This window comes from Sminthopsis crassicaudata, chromosome 1, assembly GCF_048593235.1.
Source record: "Sminthopsis crassicaudata isolate SCR6 chromosome 1, ASM4859323v1, whole genome shotgun sequence".
Taxonomy (NCBI): domain Eukaryota; kingdom Metazoa; phylum Chordata; class Mammalia; order Dasyuromorphia; family Dasyuridae; genus Sminthopsis; species Sminthopsis crassicaudata.
This window is the reverse complement of record NC_133617.1, coordinates 532,415,772-532,435,395: the sequence shown is the minus strand read 5'-3', so window position 1 is coordinate 532,435,395 and position 19,624 is coordinate 532,415,772. Positions and strand designations below refer to the sequence as shown.

At 32.5% G+C, this 19,624-nt stretch overlaps 1 protein-coding gene across 6 annotated transcripts in view; it reads right to left on the bottom strand.

Annotated features, from left to right (window-relative positions):
* The window catches only part of FOCAD (focadhesin), a 369,886-nt gene that overhangs the window by 148,117 nt on the left and 202,145 nt on the right, over positions 1-19,624 (bottom strand). For all 6 annotated transcript variants that reach the window (XM_074281856.1, XM_074281859.1, XM_074281857.1 and 3 more), the window contains one exon: positions 3,655-3,789. In XM_074281856.1, coding sequence (XP_074137957.1) covers positions 3,655-3,789 — 135 coding nt within the window. The remainder of the gene's footprint in view (positions 1-3,654; positions 3,790-19,624) is intronic.

Below are 19,624 nucleotides of genomic sequence, written 5' to 3'. Positions count from 1 at the left end.
CTGACAGCCTGATGGGGAAGACAACAAGCAAACAAATAGGTACAAACAAACAAGCAAGATATAGGACAAAAAGGAAATAATTAAAAAATGTTTCCTTTAAATGATGCTGTTTTAATTAGGGTTTAAAGTAAGCCAGTAAGTGAAGGTAATGAAGCTAAGGTGCTTCAGGGGATAGAACATGGCAATTGATGGCAGAAAGATCTGAATTTGAATCCAATCTCAAATATTTACTATTTACATGAAAAACTCTGGTCTTGCCTCAGTATTCTCAACTATAACTTAGGTACCTACTCCCGAGGATTCAGATGAGATATTTATTCTGAGCTCAGAGTCTAGCACACAATAAGCATGTGATAAATGTTTAATGAAAAACATTATAAATGTTCCCCCGCTTCCTACAGAAGGTAAACTAACTCCTTAATGGCACAGACCGTCTCTATCTTGAGAACAGCAAGTACTTAATATATATCAGCTGAATTAAAAGGACTTCCTGAGCTGACCTCACTGCTAGTCTCACTCCCAGTCACGGGCCTCCCTTGGTAAATATAGTTCTAAATTGCTTCCCAAAATAAGTAGAAAATTAATTCACAGCTCCACCTACAGTATACAAGTGTGCCTGTTTTGCCACAGCTTCCCCCCCATTTATTATCTCCCTTTTCAATCATCTTTTGACAACTTCAGAGTTGCTTTAAATTTATATTTCTCTCATTATTAGTGGTTCAAAATGTTTTCCCCCTCATGGAGATTTTTACAATTTGGACATCCTCCTTTTAAAATTTTCTGTCTATGCCCTTAGATTATTAATCTACTAGAGAAATGTTCATGCTCTTATGAATTTGAGTCTGTTCGTTACACATCTAATAAATGAAACTTTATCAGGAAAATAGGATGCCAAATTATTCTGCCCCTCCCACCACCTGCCCCCAATTAACTGTTTTCCTTATCTTTTAGAACCACTGGTTTTGTTTGTGCAGAAACTTCTTTTTTTTTTTAATGACAAATGCAACTTTATTTGATAGAATTAAAAAAGAAAATTAAAGAATGATTTCCAAAGATCTTTAGAGCAATAAAGATCTTTTTTTTTTAATTTTCAGTTTTTATTTACCAGATATATGCATGGGTAATTTTATAACATTGACAATTGCCAAACCTTTTGTTCTAATTTTTCCCCTCCTTCTCCCACCTCTGTGCAGAAACTTCTTAATGTTATGTAATTAAAATTGTCCAATTTATCTAAAGTGGTCCTCTACTCATTGTTTATTCAGCATCTTTCCCTCTATTCACAGACACATAAGATAATTTCACCTTTGTTCCTCTAATTTGTCATCACGTAACCTTTTATGTCTGGACCATAAAAAGTTTATTTGAAGCTTATCTTGACATATTGGTGAAATGTTCATCTACACCTTAATAACTGCTAGACTACTTTCCAGCTTTTCTAGCAGGTTACTTTGTATTGTTGGCCCTTATTCTAAAAGTTGGCATCTTGGGATTTAAAAAACACTATGTCAACACTATGTTTGTTTCTCTATATGGCTTATCTATCTTATCTATTGCACTTTTACTTTTTAATCAGTACAAAAAGTTTTAAATTAGTTCTTGGTAGTACAGTTGTAAATGTGATGCTACTACTGAAATGTTTCTTTCTCACTTGTTTCATTATTTTCATTATTGTTATATATTTCATTATGTTCCCTGATCTTTTTGACTAATTAATTAATCTTCTAGATTAATGTGGGTCTTTTTCTTAAGCTTTATAAAGAAATCTAATAATTTGATATGGTACTGAATACACAAATTTAGATGCTATTTTTATTTTACTAAGGCTAACAAGGAGGAATTCACAGTCTTCAACTTGTTAATATTTATTTTTTGTTTCTATGAAGTGTTTTATATAGCCACCTATTTCATAACTAGCATTTTAAGGTTTGTAGAACACTTTTAAAAGGCTATCCCATTTGATTCAAACAACAACCCCACAAAGTATATGATATATTGTTACCATTTCACAGATGAAGAAATTTGAGGCTAATAAGGTAAAACAGTGTCTGAAGCAAGATTCATATTCAAGATTTTAATTCCAAGTTCAACATTCTATCCAATATGCCACCTAGCTGCCTTCATCTGTCTTTATAAATAGAGACCCAAATGTTTTATACAATCTGTAACTGTCTTGAATGGAATTTGTTATTTATTTCTTCCTGACTAGTTTTATTGTTGATATATCTTACTATTTTGCTGGTTATTAATTATATCAATTAATTTTTAGCTTTCTATAAAAAGGAAGAATTGTTTTCTCTTTGTACATATTTATTTTTTCAATTACTTTTTTAAAATCTTATTGTTGTGGTGAGAATTTCTTAACACTGTATCTAAAAGAAAAGTGGTAATAATGAAAATTCTGGCTTTATTCCTGTTTTTATTGGAAACTTCTCAAATTTAACTCTAATATATATAATTCTGGCTCTTGGTTTTAAATGGCTGCAAACTGCCATACTGAGAATCCAATGACAAATATATTTTCATATATTATACATATTCTATAAAGAATTAACCTGTTAAGAAACAAATCTTCGCTTTTATATTGTCTAATCATTATTATTATTGCCCATAATATCTTAGATGCAATACAGAGAACCCTACTAGCAGAGGTGACAGATAGGAAAACTATAACAAGTATAAAGTAAAACAAACAAAAGGTTTCATTCTTTAAGAAACTGTGGAATAAAATTTTGTTTTTTGAGCTAAAAGAAAAAAAAAAAAGCAGAGTAAACAGCATGTAGAAACAAATGTAGGCTTTTTACAACACAGCACTAAGTAAAATGTGCAAGACCGCAATCAGGAAAAACTCAGTTCAAATTTAAATTTTGACATTTACTAGCATTCTGAACCCTGGCAAACCAGATAAGATCTCTGAGCCTCAACTACCTCACCTTAAAATAAGGATGATAATAATATTAGATATTATCCCACAGAGTTATTATGAAGTTTAAACATGATAATGTATACAAAGCATATTACAAACGTTAATAAATATTATTTCTATTACTACTTTATCTCCATTTCACAATATGATTTTAATTAAATATCTATTACCAATAGACAAATTAGCATAGAACAGTACTTTCTATCTCCTACCAAAGGCTTCAGTTTCCTTCATCAACAGGATGTGAGCAACTACCTAAATTCCCTCTCTCCAGTAAAATAGATGTCACCAACCAAGTAAGCACGGAAATATAGGAAAAATATACAGATATGTGGGTCCTGAATCATTAAGCAAACCACCCCCTTCTCCTTTCCAGGAGGCATTTAGGAACTATTTTTTAGAATTAATGTATATGTACAAGATGAATTAAAATTATTAGCAAATGTTTTACACACCAGATAATTTTTTAAATTATTAGAAGCTTCTTTTTCTGCCATAATTACACAAAAATTGTCTTTGTTGCACTGATAATATTATTTGGCAATTAAAATACAAGACTATAATAAAGTATTATATATTTCAGGTTTCCTAGGGTGCAAATCTTTGTCCTCAAAACCAAAATACTATTTGTTGAAGAAGGGAGAAAAAAGAAACTACATCAAAAGCTATGATCATACACCCAAGTATCCCCACAAAAAAGAAGGACTCTGTGGGTCCTAAATACATACCTGATATTCAGCTGTATTCACAGTTAGTGATGGAACTAAAGCAAAGAGCTCACTTAATGTCTTTAATAAAAGAGGCCGAGTGTCACAACTCAGCTTTGGTGAGAGGGCACTCCATGTTGAACGTATGCAAACAACCTATAAAGGGAAAAAAGAGACATTAACAAGAACAATTTCAACTCAACAAGAAAACCATATAGTTGAATATAAATAAAGGAAAAGATTAAGATACCAAAAGGGGATACAAAATTTAGCATTTGCTAAAAGCATTTTTATAAAATTTAGTAAAAAGACTAAATATAACTTAAACCAATAAAAACCAAGAACACATCAACAGAGGAGAGGGAGGAGAGGGAAGGGTTGTTATTATCCTAGTCATTGTTGGAACAAGAGAATTTGTGCTTCTGTCTCTCTGTCACATACAATCAATTCCATTTTATCTCCATATAAACCCAAGACTATTCTTTAGGGCAGGGAAGGAGAGAAGGATGCTATCTCTTCCCTAAAGTAGTGTTGTCAATACTTCCTCCTTTTTTTCTTATTTAGTTGGGTTGATACTCCTTCACTTGACATCTATATTATGAATAGATCTCTTTTACAAAGTATGCTGACATTTCAAAAAAGCTTTTGAATGCACTTTTATCAGAGGACCCTAACAAAGTAAATTATAATCCTTTAACCTGGGAGATCTCCAACTTTCACATCATAGTTTCATCCTCCTCACTGTGGTACCTATAATCACAAATCTCCTAAGCTACGAGTGCTTCTAACACATTCAAATTACTTTGTATTTACTTTGAATATGTGTGTGTGTGTATAACACACCACAGTGTTTAAATATTATTTTGCCACACAAAATTCACATTCCTTGAAGACAGGGACAATTTTGTTTATATTAAATAATTAATACTTAACATAGTGCTGAGATTATACTGAGCATTTAATATAATTTGTGGTCTTCAATACAGTTTGTTGATTGACTGATTGAAGATTTTACCCAGAGTATCATTGGTCAAATTTATCACTATGTAGTCAAGAACCTAGAAGTAGAAAAGAAGATCCAATGACAGGTTTTTTGGTTGTTTTGTTTTTTGTTTGGTTTTTTTTGCAGTGGGGAAGGGGTGAGGAGAATTAAAAATCAATTTGTCCTGGCCTAAAGACAACCCTAGGCATTCATGTCTGGACACAACAGGGAAATGAGAAAGGAATTTTCACTGGGACATTCAAAACTGAAAGCTGCAATACTTACCTAGTCTACTAACAGAAAAGTGTTCAAAAAACAGAAAAAAAAAAAAAAAAAAAACTAAAGAAGAACCCAAAAAAACATCTTCCAGAACTAAAAATAGGAGAAAAATTTGTAGACTTTAAGTGACTGAGGTTTATATATAAGAACTGCTTATCTTTTTATCTAAGGATTCTATTATAGGTATTAGCTTGTTTTTTAATTAAATTTAAATTTTTTTTAAATTTTTAAATTCGGAATGCAACATAGCCCAAATAATGATGGTTATACATGGAACACAAATCTATTTAGCTGCCAAGATTTTCTATTGTTTTAGTGATGGCTATTGATTTGTTGATTGTTTGGGGTTTTTTTCTTTACATCCAAGAAATTTCCCAAAACCCTATCTTACTGCCATCCCAAAGAAAAAAGTTATGCAAAACCAAGCAAAAGAAAAAACCTGTCTAACAATCTATACAATAGTTTATACCAATAGTTCTCTACATCTCTATCAAAAGGAGAGAGATATGTCTCTATCATCAGTCTTTGGGAAATAAAAATGATTAACTATTTATCTTCCTTCAATTTGAGTTCAACAGCCCATTAGTATTATTTTTATTTACAGTAATTTTTCATTGTACATGTTTTTTTCCCATTTTCTTTGACCTGCATCAGTTCATACGAGCCTCCCAATGTTTTTATGAATTATTTGTTGTTATTTTTCAATACAATTACCATCTAAAAATAAAGATGAGCATGTAAACACATGCAAGAGAAAGTATTGTGATTGTAGTACTGTGATTATATACTGGTTTTTTCATATTGTTTAGAGGCAAAAAGAAGTTTAAAAGTCCCTCAAAATAAACACGGGGTCCTATCTATTTTGACTGACATAAGATTACAATTAATCTGAATGTTCATACTAAGGGTTGTTTTTTTTTTTATAAGAAGGATGATTTTTTTTCCCACTTGTGATTTCTCTCACCAGATGCCAAATTAGTTTTACAAGAAAAGCAGCCTCCTCTAAAATAAATCATATTGCTACAAATATACAACAAAACAGTAGTTTAAAGTGACAAGCTCACTAAAAAGACTGTCTGCTTCAACCAATGGAAGAAAAATGATTCCCAAAATAAGCAATGTTTTTGGCAGTAATTCTTGTGCTCTAAGTATGGCTTTGTTCCTTTGAAGAAGAACAGATAACTATCTTTTTCTTTATTGACAATCAAAGCTATTTCTAGAAATTCATAAGAACAGCTTAATTTTTTGTCCCAAAGCTACTTCAAATAAAGTAAAAGCGTTATTAAAAGATCTGACAAGGGAAAGAGAGTTCTTTACTGGGAAGAAAACTTATTTGTCCTTTTTTTGATATCAAATGACATTGCTTTCACAATTAAGAGACCAGTCTCCAATAACTTTCTAGCCTGCCTTCATACTACCTTCCTCCCATCAAACTGCCACGTACTCTGCCCATCAAAAGTATATGTGGCTCTCCTGTTTCTAGGCTTTTTTCAAATTGTTCCCTTGTACCCCAGAAGACCTTCTCCCATCTTCTATTCAGCCTTTTATCTACTCATGTTAGGAAAGCCAAATACCTGATAAGAAATGCATGATAGAGAACACTGATTTGAAGAGTAAGAACAATTGGGAAAAACATCGTGAAAGAAAATTGTAATGGGAATATAACCCAAATTATTAGAAGCACAAGAAAATAGACAAGGAATTCAGGGAAAGAATCACAAACCTACAACAGAGACATGAAAGGAGATTTTCAGTTTTGATCTGTCAAAAAAAGAGAAATTGGATTTCAGGGGTTCTATGAATATGGATGGGGGGGATTACATGTTTACCTCAAATATATTTATTTGTTGTCTTTATAATTCCACTTTATGAATTAAAAAAAAATTCGAAGAAGGGGATCCATAGATTTCGCCAAGTGGGTCTAAGTCACACTCAAAAAAGATTAAGAAACTCTGCTTTAAAAAGTGAAAACAATTCAAAACTTTTAATATGACCAAGAATTAAAAGTGCTGAGGGCTTTATATAGAATAACCATCTCACTTTGGCAATTCTTAAAAAGAAGTTTGACATGCACCCTGGGTATTACATAATTTCGATTCATTGGAGAATGACTAAAACTGTGGTACATGAATGCAATGGAATATTACTGTACCACAAGAAACAACTAAATGACACGTGGGAAGTCTTACATGAACTCATGCAGACTGAAGTAAACAGAACAAGGAAAACAAGATACACAATAACTGCAAATAAGAAGAACAATGAAAGGAAACCAAATGCTGTGTTATGTACAATAAACTAAGGCTAGCCCTGGAGAAATGAGCTAAAAAAATTTAGCTCCTTCCTCACTTTGCAGGAGGGAGGGAAAAGGAGGGAATAAGGAGGACAGATGGATGTGCAATAGTTTGTATGTACTATCAGATATAACATGCTAATTGGCTTTCCTGAACTGCATTTTTTTCTTTTCTTTTCTTTTTTTTCTTACAGTTTTAAAGGGGATGGATCACAGGGTAGAGGAAGAAAAAGAGTTATCTTTAGAAATTAAAATAAGATGGATTTTTCCCCTTTTGGTCAGAATTTTCTTGTATATCATAACAAATATGGAAAGAATTGCACATATATTTAATTAACCCACATCAGATTATTTGCTACTCCCCTTTGGGGAGGGGGAAGGGAGGGAGAAAAATTTGGGCCAAAAAAACTTACAAAAATTAATGTTGGAAATTGTCTTTATGTGTATTGTGAAAAATAAAATACTATTCAAAAATTTTAAATGAAAAATAAAATGAAAAGGATGTACTAAGAAAGAAAGTTTAAAATGTTTACATGTAATTAAGAAAAGCAAATAAAAAGTAAACAGAAATTAAAATGAGAGAAAAAGATCACTGACATTTTTAAAAGGTAAAAGTATGAACTGGGTTGCAAACTATATCATGAAGGGGGTGTAACCTGATATGTCAAAGTGTCAAGGTACTCTGGCTATGATGGGGATTTTTGAAAAGATATTTGATTTTTTGAGTCATTTAATGTTTTTATTTTTATTTCTATGTTTTATGCAAATTTGTCATGACAGTTACAGATTATTTAAATCTAAGGAACAATCAATATAATCCTTTTCTGGTATAGGTTTATCAAACTTTCTCTTTTATTCTGTCTCATAAAACATGCAGTGAAAGATAAAACAAAATAAATTCTAAAACACAGTCATAACACTTCTACAAAAATGAGTGAAGGATCAATACTTAAGAAGTTGGATTAGTGGCATCCTGGAAGGATGTAGAATGTAGCTAGGTAGCTGGATAGAGCATTTGGCCTGGAGTCAAGACCTGAGTTCAGATCCAAACTCAAGACACTTAGTAGCTGTATGATGCTGGACATGTAAATCAATTAACTTCTCCCTGATTTAATACACTAGAGAAGGAAATGGCAAACCATTCTTTACCAAGAAAATACCACGAACAGTTCATAGGGTTATCAAGAGTCAGGAACAGCCCAAATACCTAAACTACAATGACAAGAGAAGGATATGAGAAGTATTTGGAAAGTTATGTCAAATAGTTTTTATAGGTTAATTAATCCTTTGGAAGAGAAGGCATATTCATTGAGCTTGCTGCTGGAGTACATGGGTATACTAATAACCAGAAAATCAGGATTTGAATTCAATTCAAACTGCAAAAGTAATGTAAAATATGCAGAATTGAATTCAGGAAAGGAAACAATAGTAGAGTGGAATACTTGGGAAGAAACTATACAAATGTAAGAGCAGGACTTGTCACATATGAGCACAGAAGACACAGATCAGGGATTCCTAATGATCGAAAATTAACAAAGAATAAACAAAAAAGGGTGATTATTATTAAATTTTACAGATAATACTAGGATGTGATACTACCAAATATAGTAATTACACATATTTTCAAATTATTGACAATTATGTGATAGTGGGTAGAATAAGAAAAACCTATGTTCAAATTCCCTCTGAACTCTACTAGCTGTATGTAAGGAAATTCACTAACTTCTCTAATACTGAGGTGATTTTGAAGACTTAATTATAAATTACAAATGGTTTGTGATCTGCATAGGGAAAGAAAACAGAATCATAGCTGGAAGATATATCACTATAATTACTAGTCAGTTATATTTGCAATACTTTACACAATGGCATAGTTCCCCTTCCCCATATTCCCTAATCCCACTGAAGATTAGTACCTTACCTCTAAAATTATCTCCAGGTTATCCTATCATTGTTCTCATTGTATTTTCCCTTATTATAATGTGAGTTCCTTCAGAACAGCAATGTGGAGAGTTCTTTTCATCTCAAACATTTCACATACTATATGTTATATAGCAAATGCTTAATAAATGTTTGTGAATTTAACTTGATAACATATTGACAATTGACAAGCATTGATGATTAGCAAGTATCACAAAATTATGTTCAGTACTGAACTGTCCAATTAAAAGCTATGTGAAAAAGGGTTCAGGAATTCTAGCATTAAAAAATAAGACTTAAGAGAAGTTTCCTGTATGATTTGCCCTAGAAAAGCAGAAGGGAGTGATGTTATAATGATCATTAAGACCGCCTACACTAATTCTGTTCAAGTGCACAATAAATACTTAGGGAGGATATGATTTTAATGTGGAAATGTTTGAAAGACTGTCATACAGAAAAGTCATTAGACCAATTCAATTTGTTCCCAGAAAAAAAAAGAACTTGAACTACTGAAAATGATAGGAAGAAAGATATGAGGGAATCAATATAAAGAAAAACTAGAGGTATGAGACATTGAAGGAGGAAGGAAAGATCTTTCACATAAAAGCTACTAGGACCACTTCTAGGGAATTTTGCTTTTTTTTGTTCATAAAAAAATAATAAATTGGTAAAGATTGGCATGGGGGAGCAAAGGGGAGATTCATGTTTGTTATAGGTTGAACTAGCTGACCTCTGAGGTCCCTTTCAAGTCCCTATTAATTCCCTAACCACTGCTCCTTTTCCCCAAGAAAAATGGGAAAAAGCACTGTCATATGAAGAGTTTTGGGAATCGATGTACACAAAGCAGGAGTGCACGAAGACCTTTGGCTCACTGTGCATTTTTAGCAAAGGGATCACAGAAGTGCCAGATGTTAGGAAGCAGCGGGCTACAAATAGAAGACCTCAGTTTTACCACTTCTTCCTCACAGTACTTTGAACAAGTCCTTTCATCTATCTACAAGCAGTCTCCTTATATATTTAATGAAGGGGATGGGCTGACCTCCCAGGTCTCTTCTAATTCTAAAACTATGAATCTATGTTCTTCGGTTCTGATGTGAAAGGAAGGCACATGGATCTGTAATTACAAGAATGACAAAACTACAGGAAGAAACTTTTAAAAAAGAAAGGAACCCAGTCTAACAAATCCCCAAGTATCTCAAAAACCGTAAATTAAGAGATGTAAAATGTCTCTCCTTCATGCTCCCATTCACCTTCTAGTTCCCCTGATGAAAAGAAGCAAATTTCCTAAGTTATCTCACTACAGCAAGCAATCTTTCCTAATGCTTACATGATCTGACAACATGATCTGCCTACATGATCTCACAACACTTCAACAAAAAGTAGGAGAGTTTGGCATTTTGCATGGATTCATTATCAATTTTCATCAGATACCTTCATATTATGCACCAATGTAACAATGGTAAGAATATGCACAAAATATTCTTAGATGTGGAAATGGTTAGGTGTCTGTTATCTTTAATCTTCAAAGTCCCCAAAATGATAGATAATTTTAAATGCAACTTCAAAGATTAGAAATCTATTACAATTAGCAAAAATACTACAAAATCATAACCATAAAAAACAATTTAGAATCCACAAAGCCAACCTGCTGACAATTTTTTTTCAATTGACATGAAATTAAAGCAAAGCAACTAAAAACTCCACCAGCAGCAAGAATCCAATACTATCCATCAAAGCTTTAAAAAGAGCTGAAGGGATTGTTATGAACCTATTCCATAAAGGAATTGTTATGAATTCCATTCCATTGAGGAATATAGTTTAGTGCCATTTTATATTGAAAAATCAGCATGCTGTGTATCAAAAGTAATTGCTGAATTAAGCAGTCATTTCAATAGCCCCAAAAACACTTTAGAGAGCAATTTTAAACTGTAAAAATGAAGCTTTTAGGAATGCCTATTGAGTTAAGTCCATTTTATGAACAAGTAGCTTCACAAGTACACTTCTAGTATAACCAGTGTTGAAGGCTACTGAAACTTAACCTGATTATATGTTTGATGAAAATGACCCTTCTCTTCCCCCTCCTAACTACCAGCATACAGAGATTTTTAGGAAGCAAAACTGATCAATTTTCCTTCATAGACAACGACAGAATCAATCTCTGAGACTGAAATAAGTTATACAAATCTAGTTAAGAGACAGACAGATCAGTACCACAGTAAGTGAAATCCTCCTGAAGAGACTAATCTTAGGTTCATAGACAGTCAGATTTAAAGTTGGAAGAAAACTGGAAATTAATGAAATTCAATCCCTTTATTTTACAAATAAGGAAAACTGGAATCCAAAATGTGACCTTCCCAAGCTAACAAGGTAAGTAAGGTTAATCAGGAAAACTGAAACCTAAACAAGAGAGAAAGTGAATAGGTAAAAGAAAAGAATATGCAGCTGAACCAGCTCAGGAAACACCCCTGTCATTCAAACATCCTAAAAAGTTAACAAAATAATATTCAATGGAATATCCAAATAAGCAGTACTGAATGACTTCTTACAAACCAATGAGACTAACTGCTTGACTGATGGCTAGAAAAATGTAACTAATGACCAAAATTTCCCTGTAGAATCTAACTGAAAAAAAACTAAAGATACCAAAGAGAACAACTACTATACATTACATGAGAAAACTGGAGAGCAAAAAGGTAAACTAACTAGATAAAAACTATAAAATCAGTTAATGTACAAGTAGGATTAAAATCCAGATCTCCTACTGCCCAACTCAATGTTTTCACTTTTTTTTTTCTCTTTCTACCTTCATATGACTTGGGAAAAATAATTATCCATCTATACTAAGGAATTAAGCTACAAAAGAAAAGATCCATTATAACTTTTTATAATAGAAAATTTTATTAGAGAAATAAGAATCCAAACCTAAGTATTTAAAGACCAAAAATAGGATATTTTAAGAATCACTCTGCAGCTTGGCAAATTATTGATAAAACAAATCACTAGCAAAGTAAAACAATGTAAGCCCACTTAATATCTACTTAGGAATGGACATGCATTATCACTATACATAACCCCACTAAACTTTATTCATTTGTCCTATGTAAAGACCACCTTATAAGAGATGGTTAGAGATATGGGAACAGTGTTTTTATACATTCAAAGAAACATGATGATGATGATGATGATGATGATGATGATGATGATGATGATGATGATGATGATGATAAATAGAATAATACTAGGAATAATTACCAAGGTGGTACACATCTCTTTTTGGATATTCTATAGGCAATTCAAACTCAAAATGTAAAAACTGGAATGAATGATATTTCTTCTCAAACCTCGCCTTTTAAAGATCTCCATTTTTATTGATGGTTCAAGTTCACAATCTTAGAGTTATCTATGACAGCACTTTTTTTCTCATTCCCTACATGCAATCAATTATGAAACTTCAATGAGCTGACTTTTAGGTCAACTGTTGACTCCACTCACAGGGCCTGTACACTAGTGCATGACCTCATCAACTCCAGTCTGGAAAACTGCAATGGTTTTTTAATTGGTCTTCCTGCTTCTAGTTAGTACTCCCTAATCCATTCTCCACATAGCTACCAAATTAATAATCCAAAAATAGTGTCTTTAACAACAAAAAAAAAAAACAAAAACCAAAACTCTGGCCTAGATTTTAAGGCTTTCTACACTCTGGCTCCCATACAACTTTTAAGTCTAATTTCATGTTACTTCCTTTCATGTCCTGTGTTTTATAACAAAAATAGCCTACAAGCCATTCCTAACATATGTCATTAAGCTTTCCACCACCATGTATAAGTAGCCCTCCATAGCCTCCCATGTTAAAGAGGCATTCTCTCCTAAACTTGGCTTCTTGAATCCTGAAGACATAATTTATGATGTTCCCTCATCATCCAATTTTTAACTTTCTTTTCCCGCCCATGCCAAATTTCCTTTGTTAATATTCTCTACATATTGTGTATATATATATATATATATATATATATATATATATATATATATATATATATATATATATATATATATATATATATATATATATACATTTAGTGAATCTGCATTGAATGTAAACATCAAGAGCAGGAATTATCTTGTCTTTGTGTCTCTAGCATGGAGCACCAAACCTGTAAATAGCAAAATCTCAATAAATATTTGTTAAATTGAAAAATCAATTGAAACTAGGGTCAACCATTAAATTTGTGTCTTAAGCAACTAGACAAATGGCAATGGAATTGGTGTAAGGGAAAGGTGGAAATTAAAGAAAGGGCAGGGCAGCTAGGTGGCACAGTGGATACAGCACCAGTGCTGAAGTCAGGAGGACCTGAGTTCAAATTTGGTCTCAGACACTTAATACTTCCTAGCGTGTGACCCTGGGCTAATCACTTAACCCCAATTGCCTCAGTCAAAAAGAAAAGAAAAGAGAAGAAAAGAGAAGAAAAGAAAAGAAGAGAAGAGAAGAGAAGAGAAGAGAAGAGAAGAGAAGAGAAGAGAAGAGAAGAGAAGAGAAGAGAAGAGAAGAGAAGAGAAGAGAAGAGAAGAGAAGAGAAGAGAAGAGAAGAGAAGAGAAGAGAAGAGAAAAGAAAGGAAAAGAAAAGAAAAAGAAAAGAAAGGAAAAGAAAAGAAGAGAAAAGGAAGAGAAAATGCCCATTTTAATGAGCAGAACCAGATCATTATACACAGTAACAAGATTATGTGAAGACCAATTCTGATGGACGTGGCTGTCTTCAACAATAAGAAGATTCAGCAGATGAAGAGAGCTATCTATGCCTAGAGAGAAGACTGTGGGAACTGAGTATAGATAACAACATAGCATTTTTATTCTTTTTGTTGTTGTTCACTTGCATTTTGTTTTCTCTCATTTTTTCCCTTGTTGATCTAATATTTTTTGTGCAGCAAGATAACTGTATGAACATGTATACATATATTGGATTTAACATATATTTTAACATGTTTAACATATATTGGATTATTTGCAATTTAGAGAGAGGGTAGGAGGAAGGAGGGGAAAATTTGGAACACAAATTTTTGTGTTGACAAGGTCAATTTTGACAAGGGTCAATGTTGAAAAATTATCCATGCATATGTTTTGAAAATAAAAATCTTTAATAAAAAAAAAATTCCACCTCTACTTTTTTACTTGATATGTAGGCCCTGAGCAAATTATTTTATGTCTTTAAATCTTCATCTCATGATCTGTAAAATAAAAAAATATTTATCAATACTCATACCACCTACATAGGGTAGTTGTGAGGATCAAATGAAATGTGTGTGAAATGCTTTACAAATTTAAAAGGATCATGTATGATGTCATCTAAAACTAGTATGTAAGAGTATGGTGGTATTTAGTTCTTGCTGTAATTTGTCTTTTTAATCATACTCTACTTAACATATTAATTAAGCATACAACATGAGGCAAAACAAAGCAGAGGTGAAAGAGATAAATATATCTCAAAAGATCAATGTGATATTAAAAGAGATTGTAATCTCTTTGAAAGCAAAAACTTGGCACATGATAAGGCCTTAAATGCTTTTTCATTCAAAGTACTTAAAAAAAATTTTTAAATACAATTAAATTAGGAAGATATGAAAGAAACAGATAAGTAACTGTTAATAGATGGCCTTAGCTAAATTTAGGTGAGCAGAATTGGGTGGTGATGATTATAGAACACAGTCTGTCCTGGATTAACACAAAAATGGTACGGTGAAGGTCCAGAGAGCTTTCCCTTGCTTTTTACTTATGAACCCTCATCCCTTAGGAAGATATGGAGCAGGGGAAGCAGTAGGTAGAAGGGATACACTAGTGGAGAAAAAAAAAAAAGTGGATACATATTATCAACCCAACATAAATTAAAAGGCCCATAATATTTCTGTGGAAAATTTCAACAAAGAGATTGGCTATCTTTTCAAGGAATGTATTCATAACACAATAGAAAGCCTCCCACGACTAGTAAAGCTTGAAGACCCCTGTATGGATAGACACAGTAACAAATGATATTTCAGAAGGATGTTAGAAAGCTTTGCTAGGGATTATGAAATCCTAAGCAAGAAACAAAAGACCTTATGGGTGCAGGTGGTATCTGCATCATGACTGCTGACTGAAGTTAAGGATTTCAGAATAAAAAGAACGATTTCAGAAGTGAACAGCTGGTTGAGCAGATGGTGCCTGAGAATGGGATTTGAATTTTTGAACCAGGGCTTAAAATATAGGAATGATGGGCTTTTAGCCAGCTATGGAGTATGCCTCACAAGGATGAGTAAAATTATATTTGCCTGGACTCTTGTGAATCTAATCAAGAGGGCTTTAAAATGAAAAAGAGAAGAAACAAAACAGCTGCTCGTTATCTACCTGTCAAGCCAGTAACTAGAGGCCATCAGCAGGTGCACCCTACACCGATGTCATCAACACAGGCTACTGAGACCCAACATAACTCCTCTGTAATGTAGGATGTGTTGAAAAGTTCCCCTACTTGAAAACTGCACCACCTTGCAACCAATATGATGATGATCCTCTCAAAACTTAGCCAGACTGATTGATTGTAAGATGATAAAACATGGCCCATCACCATACCTACATTCAAAACTGTATCAGGTCAAGAAAGACCTGTCACAGCTTACTCTGTGGGAGCAATAACATTTCAGAAGCCACGAATAGCTCCTCATCTTCTCCAGAACTGGACACAAGAAAGAGGGCTCCCATATGGAAGATGAGTAGTACACAGGAGATGAGAGCCAAGAAAAAAGCCAAAAGTAGAACCCAAGGTCTCAAATGAATATACATAAATGAATAAAGGAGTGGTAATCATCACAATCACATTTATAAAGTGCTGTAAGGTTTGCAAGGCACTTTACATATATTAACTCATTTGATCTTCACAATTGCTCCTTACTCTGTATAAATTTATATATGACCTTGACAGCTAGGCCATTTGAGTAGAAATCTCCTTCTGAACAGGAATTATGTCATTCACAACATTTCCATACAACTAGCAAAGTGCATGGTATACAAATCATACTTAGGAAATATCTATTAACTGAGTAAGCTTCCATCAAATCTTTGATACCCTCTGGCTTTTCTTTGGTACAATTACTCCACAGGAAATTCTAAAGGTTTTGGTTTTTTTAATATTCTCATTCTCATTTTCTCTCTCTCTCTCTCTCTCTCTCTCTCTCTCTCTCTCTCTCTCTCTCTCTCTCTCTCTCTCTCTCTCTCGGCTAAATGAAATATGATGATGAGACGTCAAAGTCCTTTATAATCTGGTGATTCTCAGAGTAAACTTGAAATCTTGATACAAGGGGGCAAAATGTTTTGTGTAAGAATCACTGACTACTATAGAAACATTCCATTCTAAAAACTAATCATCAGGGGACAAAACCCTGGATCTTCAAAGGCTATGGAAGAGGAATTTGCAAAATCTGAAAGATTCTAAGTGAGGATGCAGGGAAGTGTTGAAAGTATAGCCCTGGTTATTACAAATGCATCTGCTGTCCAAGGAAAAAACAAAGACCAATTTGGTCAACAAATGATCAATTTTTTGACCACATGAAACAGGATGAAAACAAAATGGCCCTTGGATATGTGTAATTCCCCTCTATTTCTACGATGACTATATTATTATCTATTAAATACTGGAAGAAAGAACAAGATTGCATATAATAAGCACTCAATAGAAACTTTTTTATTCCAATTCATGCATTCATTCATATCAGTAATGATCAGGCTCTGTCCCTTATGGCCTTCATGACCTTGAACAAGTAACTCAACTACCCTAGGCCTCAATGACAATCTTTAAAATGAGAGGATTACCTTTGTGATCTCAGAAATATCTTCTAAGTTTATATTTAGGATCCTATAACTAAAGCAAATACCTGAAAATATTAAGAACCAAAATGGAAGAATACCTCATGGGGTTGTTCTATGGAAAGCCTGAAATGCATCACACTCCAGGAGACTATATACTATACTAGTTGTAAAAATAACTAGCCTTGTTTTTACTCATAGTGGTCACAGGCAAAATAACCATTATATAGATAACTGCAGGGTTGTTTTTTTTTTTTTTTGTACCAATATCTGTTCTAAAGGATGAAGTAAAGAAATTCTATGAATAATTTGACAGGATCCTTGACCACCCCACCAAAAAAAGCTAACCGCATCTGGTTCTTTCAAATAATCATGTGTCCATTTCCCTTGCCACTCATGGTTGCTCTCCAAATTGCCTAAAACATAGTGCGTAGAACAGAACAACAGACATGACAGAAAGTGGTATTTTATATTGATATATATATATATATATATATATATATATATATATACACACACACACACACACACACATACACATATATACATATGTATATGTCATGTGTACCAAGAGTCCTAGATGATTTTTGCATAAATTACTATAATTATAGTTATTTATATTGTGCTTCTAAAGACAATTTTAAAAATTCAAGGATAGAACTTTACAATTATACTTATTAAATTTCTTTTTTTTTTTTTTTCATTTTTCCCCACTTTAAGATAAGGCTATCAATAAATAAATAATTTATTTTTTTTTAAATCATTGTATTTTCCACTACTATTCCTTCCATCATTTCCCTAGGCACATTTCACATAAAGCTATTTTTAATGGCAAAAGCATAAAATAGAAGTAAAAACAAAATTAATACACCCACAAAGTTTGAAAATAACTATAATATGAAACATTTGTGGCCATCCAACTTCAGCAAATGGATGCAATGAGATTAACTTCTCATATGCTTTTTTTTTTTCAAGACATGCTGGTTCTTCCTTATATTGCAATATTTGTCTTTTAAATCTTGCATCAGTTTACACTATTCTTTATATAGTTCTATATATTAATCATATTCATCATTTCTTCCAGCTAAGTAATATTCCATTATGCTCACTTTTACAATTTAGTTAGCCATTGCTCAATGAATATGTATTTACTTTGCTTCTTACTGCTATCATGGAAATATAAATATTGTAATTTATTGTAAAAATAAATATTATAATAAATATTTTGAGACAGAAAAGAGATAGGACAGAAAGAAACTGACTCTGCCCTCAAAGATACTTTCAATCTAGTAGGGGAAAATAACACAAAAGGAAGCTGAAAATTTGGAGTTGAAGGAAGCAGTGTACCAGATCCAGATTTAAGAGACGTTCCAAAGTAGGGCAACTAGATAGAAAATGAGTCCCCTCCTCAAATGAAGATTTTTGGAGTTCATGGTTCCACCTTCAAAAAGAGGAGGGAAAGGCTAGTGATTTGATCTTATAAGATGGTGTTTCCCCAGTGATGGCCCACTAGGAGGAAATGAAGAAATTCCATTTTAAAGAATTTATCCTATTGACACTGACTAGAAGTAGAAGAAAGATGAATATACCTAAATAGATATATATTAGTAAAATTAATTTCACTTTACTTGGGTTTATTTTTAATGTGTAGAGATATTTTACAATTATATTGATACTTGACTAAGAAAATTCAATTTTATATATTCTTTTTTTCAATAGAAATGAATTTTGATGCATTTATTTTAAAACATTTAAAGTAACTTTAGTTTTTCAGTAGCACTTGGTAAGTTTGTAATAGTTACTGTTTTTGCAAAAGATTTATAAAACTATGAAACATATTTGGAAAACCAAAAATAATTTCTTGGATTTTTTTTACACAACCATTTTGCCAATTATAGTGGGTCATTTCTCCACCAGACACTGGCCCCCAACAATTATAACTTAATAACTGAAAACTACTCCTACCAAATTATTTAAATTGATAAGAATCAGAAGAAAAAAGAGGGGAAAGTCAAATAAACAGGGAAAAAAGAACAAAACAATTTAAATGTCAACATTGAAAATTTCCACTTGACTTCTGGAAGAATGTTCTGCTTGACAAACAACATCTAAGGAGATCCTAGAGAAGGTATTTTGTTTTGTTTTTTAAAAAGTATGATTTTGACATCATTCAGTTGTGGGAGGGCAAGGGATAAAATTATATTTGTGTGTATGTGTGTGTATATATGTGTATTTAGATAAAAAAGAAAGCAAATGAAGTTTGTCACAATTGGTACCAACTGAATTGTACTAAGAAAACTTCCTACAGTTTCTTCAAGTTTGTTGATGTATTTACTTTAAAAAAAAAAAAAAAGAGTAGTGTTCAAAGATGACCCCAAAAGCCTGGATATTCCAGGTCAGAATAATGGAATATTTACTTATATTTATGTACATTGTTGCATTCCACAATATGTAAACTTCCTGAAGGGAAAGACAGTTTCCTTTTTAATTTATATTCTCGATACCTAGCACAATTCTTAGTATATAACAGGTGCTTAATAAATGTCTACTGATTAATTTACTCATTTTTCTTGCCTCCTTTCTATTTTTCTTCTTTCTTTGTTATTTGACCTTATTAAAAAACCAAATTTACATGTACTAGCTTACATGATACTTAACTCATGGGCCTTTTCCCTTATTAAATTCAATAAGA